Source organism: Capricornis sumatraensis, chromosome 22 (genome assembly GCF_032405125.1).
Source record: "Capricornis sumatraensis isolate serow.1 chromosome 22, serow.2, whole genome shotgun sequence".
Classification (NCBI taxonomy): domain Eukaryota; kingdom Metazoa; phylum Chordata; class Mammalia; order Artiodactyla; family Bovidae; genus Capricornis; species Capricornis sumatraensis.
Window position 1 is genome coordinate 25,593,023 of NC_091090.1, and position 6,794 is coordinate 25,599,816.

Below are 6,794 nucleotides of genomic sequence, written 5' to 3' on the forward strand. Positions count from 1 at the left end.
CACAGATGACTTTGTTATAAGGAAAACTTTTCCAGTTGAATTTCAAAAACAAAAAAACATGCACAAATATTGCCGCTTTAACTATTATTAAGAAAACATTTGGTATCTCATTCCTCATCCTTGATCCTCCACACCAGCTTGTTGTGACTTTATTGATGGGAACTGTTATTTTACTTCTTTTAAAAAATATTTATTTATTTAATTGCATCAGGTTCCCGTTGTGGCTTGCAGTCTCTTCATTCATAGGCATAGGCGTCTCTAGTTGTGGTGGAGGGGCTTAGCTGCCCTGTGGCATGTGGGATCTTAGTTCCCTCATGAGGGATTGAACCCACATCCCCTGCATTGGAAGGCAGATTCTTAACCACTGGACCACCAGGGAAGTCCCTATTTTACTTCTTAAATGAGGGCATGGGGCCTGAAAGAGGAAGCGGTACCTGACCTCAAATAGTTCCATCCTCTCATCCTCCCAGGGCTGTAGGGAACTCAAAGATAAAAGGAAATCTGACTTTTCCTAAAACTGCTTTATGAAATCCCAAGGTGGATCTGATTATGCTGTTAATAGTCAAAAGTCCAACCTTGTTCCTACGACTGTAGCCAGGAGCCCGCAGTCCATTGGTTAGACCGGGCTCATGTAATTCCTATGACACTAACTCCACAAAAGACTATACAAGGCAGAAGGGATGTTGGCAGTGCTAACCAAAGGTACAAGGGAAACAGGAAAATAAATACAAATGAACAACACCAGATCTTCATCACACAGAGGGCATGTTTGAGTATATTTCATTATTCATTTTACAGAAAGAATAGTCTAGTAGATAACAGTGTAAGGAAGCTTTGAAGTTAGGTCACCTCTCAACTAGGGCCTGAAATAGCTCCAGATTAAAATAAAACCCAAGGCTTGGACTTCCTTTTCAAGTCTAAAGAACTCTCATGAAGATCCCTCTTGTTTCTTGTTTAGATTATGGCCTTAACAAACCTGCTCAGAATGGAAATTCTAGGTGAGGAGGGATGCATCTGCTTTGTTCATTATCCTCAACACAAACATGCAGGAGATGCTCTGTCATGCTTGTCGGCTGAATGCATAAACAATGACCTTTCTGCTTCCTGTGTTTTCCAGCCACATTTTCTTTTACGGGTTAATCTTCCTAAACACGCCTCTCATATGTCTCCTGCCCAAAATCCTACTAGTGCTTTCAGGCACATGGAATTCAGTGCAAGCTCAGTAGTAGGTTTTACAGACCCTTGAGAGCGTGGATGTTATCTTTCTTTCCAGTCTCATCTCCCTTTGTTGTTTGCTCATACACCAAAGCGAAGCTCACTAGGTCCTGTACAAACCTCACACATAGCTGTCTTTGCCTTTGCTTGTTCTGGTCTCATGTTCCTTTGTTTCCACTTGCCAACGTGTAGGTTGAATTCCACCTTCCTCCTGCGATTGTTTCTTACTTTTCTCCATAGCATGTAACTTTGTCCTCCTCCAAGCTGGCACTTAAACCATATTCAGCTTTGTTGAGCTGTTGTTTGTGTTTTAGAGAAGGGGTCCTCAACTTCCGGGATCGAACATCGGATGATCTGAGATGGTGCTGTTGTAATAGTAATAGAAATAAAGTGCACAATGAATGTAAGTGTGCTCGAATCGTCCCGAGACTATCCCCCTCACCGGTCCGTGGAAAGATCGTCTTCCATGAAACTGGTCCCTGGTGCCAAAAAGGCTGGGGACTGCTGTAGAGGGGTGGAGCCAAGGCGGGAAAGCCTGCTGGTGTCCCCACAGCACCCACACAGTATCTCACAGAAAATACTTGCTAAAGAAGATTTGTTGGATTGAAGTGGGATAACTACAGGGTCAGACTACATTCTTAACTGAAACTGAATTGGAGGTAGTGAGGACCTAGTCAGGAGGGTTAAACCTCATCTCCAGCTATTCTTTGGTCTAAAAGTTAAGAGGTTCCTAAAGGTAAATATAATTTGGTGAAAGAGAAAAGTACTTTCTGGGAAAGTCTCACTTCATAAAAAGTCACTTTGGTTTGAATTCACTGACTCTCTTTTCCTCTGTAGCGAGTGGATTTCTACTACCTGAGCCTCAGACTTGAGAAAAACTTGAGCCGAAGGAAATTACATTTCATAGAAATCTCTGAAGAAGATTCCTATTAGAATTTCAAACAAAGGCAGAGTTTCTAAGTTTCCTGAGGCAAATGTGGGTGATTTAAAATTTCATCAAGGTGAACATATTCTTCATCTAGTTTTCAAGTGAACGTGGGTTGAGAAGTCTGGAAATTTCAGGTGCACGGATGTCTTTTTAGCGTGCTTTTCCTGCTCGATGTAGGCACATTCTGACAGCTTTTATAGGGTCAAACGTTGGGTCTTTTGGGTACGTTCAAATTCTGGAGCGGAGAATGCAGCGAATAGGGTAAGAATAGTCATTACTTTTTCTGGCTGAATATCTCAGAAATCCATATGATATGATTCCCACTGGCAAGAGAAATAAAAGGACGGTAGACAGACTTCCCTGGGTGTGAACAGGCTACCTGCTCCTCCCCATCCGCTATCATTTCCGCCAAGTGTCTCGATTTTGTTCTCCGTCGCTTTCCCTCTCCAGGTGGCGATGTTGATTTGCGCTGGCTTCCTGATCGCCTGGATTCCTTACGCGGTGGTCTCTGTGTGGTCAGCTTTCGGACGGCCAGACTCCATCCCTATACAGCTCTCTGTAGTGCCAACGCTCCTGGCAAAATCAGCAGCAATGTACAACCCCATCATTTACCAGGTCATCGATTACAAATTTGCCTGTTGCCAAACTGGTGGTTTGAAAGCCACTAAGAAGAAATCTTTGGAAGACTTCAGGTAAAATTTCAGAAGCTGGAAATGAATGACACCCTCTTTGTTTCAGAATTCCGTGGGGGTTCAAGCCACCAGGACATGCTGCCTTCTTAGGGTTAGAGCTCATTACTTAGGATGAATGTGAGAAGGACTTTATTTTCTGTTCACCAAAATTCCTGAAATCAAGTAATCAGATATGGAGGAGTTGGACAACAGGAGTGGAGGGTGAGAGCAGTGATTCGGTTTTTTATTGTGGAGCAGCTAAGATACGGAGCTATGCCCATTTGAGCATCCATCATCTTCCTTATGTGGAACCAGATTCAGCTCACTCCAAGAGTACTGTGCACATGTCATTGATCCCAAATTAACTTTTCATAACAGAAAGGAGTGTCTAGTTTGATATAGTATAATTAAAAAAAATTAAACAGGGAAAAATATCTACATTTTGTACTCCCTTCTCCTACATTTTGTGATTTTGATGTCCTGTTTGACATCTTTTGCTACACAATGGACCAGGGAATTTGGGGATCCAACATCATTTTTCCTAAAGGCTGGAAAGGCTCAGACTGAGTCAGCATCTTCTATATTCAATCAGGGACAGTCTTCTTTGAAGGTGGAACAGGCTCCAAATTGCAGGTCTGAGGAGTGTTGAGAAGTCCCCTTAATTGTTACTCATCTGAGGTCCAGATAGTTTTCATTTTCCTTGAGTGTGTATGGAGCAGCAGAAAAAGGTGGAACTAATGAGGAAGATGTGGGTTGTGACCCTGATCTTTCACTGTGCTTGAGCAAGGGACAAATCTTTTGACCCAGAATTTCCTTAGCACATAGGTACAACATCAAATAAAATAGATTTAAAAGGCACAAAACAAAAGGTAGTGTTGTCATTGCTGCTGTGGTCTAGGGGAAGGAATACACAGCCTGGAGGTAGGAGAACACTATTTAAGAAGGATTTTGCTATTTATAGGGCTTCTTCTTTGGCTCAGTGGTAAAGACTCCGCCTGCAATGCAGGAGGTGCAGGTTCAATCCCTGGGTCGGGAAGATCCCCTGGAAAAGGAAATGGCAACTCACTCCAGGATTCTTACCTGGGAAATCCCAAACAACAACTATATCTTTGGGAAAATGAACTACTCAGAGTCTTGGATTGGGATGACCTAGGATTTCCTCTTTCAGGTTGTTGTAATTACAGAAAATGCCCATGTAAAAAGAGCTAGGTGGTGTTAGTGTTCTTTTCTTCCACATTGGTCGTGGTTATTACCATCTCTGTTGAACTGAATGAAGTGAAGTGAAAGTCACTCAGTTGTGTCTGACTCTTTGCAACCCCATGGACTATACAGTCCATGAAATTCTCTGGGCCAGAATACTGGAGTGGGTGGATAGCCTCTCTCTTCTCCAGGGGATCTTCCCAACCCAGGTCTCCCGCATTGCAGGCAGATTCTTTACCAGTTGAGCCACCAGGGAAGCCTAAATTCAAATGCTAAAATGCATCTACTTTGGATGTAATGTCACTTTGCCCTCATCAGCTATTAATACTATTATGAATGCAGGTGGAGGGAATAGTTTTAATAGAGCAGTTGTGGGAGAAATTAGTGAGGCACTTTTTCTTCTGAAGGAGATGGGAATTTGACAGGCATGGCTGAAGGCAAATTTCACGTGCCTCGTAATTGTGCTTCAGACTGACTCTGTGTTCTGTATATTTGCTCACAAGTGTAGCACATAAATATTCAACACCCCAAAATAAAAGGAGAAAAAAATTTATGTGGAAGAAAGTGACTAAGGGCCACAAACCATTGGAAAAATCAACCAGGCAAGAGAGAACTCAATTCACCTGCTCCTATTAGCTATTTATATGAAATATAGAGGAAGGCAAGGATGCCTTCCTTACTCCAGAGTTTCAGCTTTTGGTGGAAAAATCAGTTACTGGTGATAAAACAGGGTGGAGCCTAGAGCTTGGAGCATCTTCAGGGAAGAAATGCTGAAGAGGTGTGATGAGTTTCAGAGTCTAGAAAGATCTATTTGGGGGAGAGGTAGAAGATGGAGAAGTGGCCACCAGAATTTTCTTTTTAGCTTTCCAAAGAAGACACACAAAAGGAGTCTTGTTTGTCTTTGTTTTTATTAAGAAGCTAAGAAAATAGGTAATGTGGAGGACTATAGAGTAAGGTGTCGTGATGGGAAACCAGTCCAGAGTGGTTCATGTGCTACCAGAACAACTCAACTGAATTAAACTGGATTCATTTAATCCTTGGTCTTTCCTTTTCTGAGCTCTAAAATGTATTTACTCCTACTGGGAGACCCTCTTGGGAAATATTTTGAATTCAAATAAAAGAGCTAATGTGTTGAATATGAGATTGTAGAAATAAATTTTGAGTAATTGCAATAGTTCATTAAAAGTTAACTCATTTCTCCCCCCTCTGAATTGAGGTCTCCTGAGATTTCAGTAGCAGCTGATGCACTGAAGGGGAAAATGTGCCCAAGAGCCCCTTTTTAAGTGTCATTATTCACTGCACTGTATTATCCATAATGCTTGCCTGGTGGCTCAGATGGTAAAGCATCTGTGTGCAGGGCAGGAGTCCCAGGTTTGATCCCTGGGTTGGGAAGATCCCTTGGAGAAGGAAATGGCAGCCCACTCCAGTACTCTTGCTTGGAAAATCCCATGGATGGAGGAGCCTGGTAGGCTACAGTCCATGGGGTACACTATCCATAATAGCCTCCCATATTTTCCAAGCAGGGTTTCTGTACCTTGGCTGTGTATTAGAAACACCCAGGGAAATTTGCAAAAATACTGCTGCCTAGATCCATCTGCAGAAATTTGGATTTAATTGGTCTGGATAGGGTCCGAGTTTCAGTTGTTAGGTTGGTTATTTCCCCTGGATGATTCACACACACAGCCATGACTGAAAGTCAGTGAACCAGAGTCTGGGGAAGGAAGACATTGACACTGCAGCTCTTGAAGTCACAGGCCTTCCACCTCACCTAAGGACTGACGAGTCCACTCATCACCGGTAACAGGTGACCCAGACTTCAGATGCAAGGCCAATTGTAGACGGAATAGACATGTTCAGAAGACTCTGGAGGTGCATAGTGAAGGACCGAGGCGTTCTACATCCCTAATATCTTAGTAAAAATGAAGAACAAAGCCCCAAACTCTGGCATTGCTTGTAATCAAGCCTCCCCTGACCACCTTCGTTGGGTGAGTCACTGGGCCCAATTCAGTGGTAGGTTGTGTGCAGTGAATTTTGTCTTAGAGGACGGGAAACTCACTAGGGCACAGGAAATGTGCCTTGCTTTTGGAAAGCTCTGCTCAAGGAATTTCTTGACTTTGAATATTCTAAATTGATTACTATTTCCCATCTCTTTGAAATTCAAGTTTTGTACAAATAATCTTCATGGTACTCAAGTTTGACATCATCATCATATTGATGTGTATATAACTGTGTGTATATACACAAATATGTGTGTGTGTTATGTATTAAATTGCATTTTTCTTCTCCTGTGCCCAGGCTGCACCCTGTAACCACAGTCAGGAAGTCTTCTGCTGTGCTGGAAATCCATCAGGAGGTATGAAGATGGACACAGCATTACTCATGGACACGATGATTCACTTACTTGCCTCTTCACTGCTCTTAATGTTTGGTTGTGACCACACTTTTCTCTTGATATTATATTTTTATATTTTGTACACTTTTCCTTTTTTTCCTTGCTAGGACTTGCTGAGAAATCCAATGGCCAAATGGAAACTAGATGATAAGTTACTACTTTAAGGAATATTAGTAGGATGAGCCTCCCTGGGTTTTTTAAAAAAATTCTATTTTAAAGCCTATTGTCATGCAAAGTATCAAGCCTGAGATATTGAGGACAATGTTTAAAAATTTTATTTATTAGGGCATACTTAATTTCATTATATCAGCATTATTATTATTAATGTAGGGCCAGGGAGGCTGTTTCTGGGGCTCATGTAGGTGGGTGATTATAGAGACTGTGTGTT

At 42.1% G+C, this 6,794-nt stretch overlaps 1 protein-coding gene across 1 annotated transcript in view; it reads left to right on the forward strand.

The window, feature by feature from the left end:
• The window catches only part of OPN5 (opsin 5), a 32,560-nt gene extending 26,187 nt beyond the window's left edge, over positions 1-6,373 (forward strand). Inside the window, exons 5-6 of the mRNA XM_068961127.1 lie at positions 2,594-2,835; positions 6,310-6,373. Of these exons, the coding sequence (XP_068817228.1) occupies positions 2,594-2,835; positions 6,310-6,373 (306 nt within the window). The remainder of the gene's footprint in view (positions 1-2,593; positions 2,836-6,309) is intronic.
• The last annotated feature ends 421 nt before the right edge of the window (positions 6,374-6,794 follow it).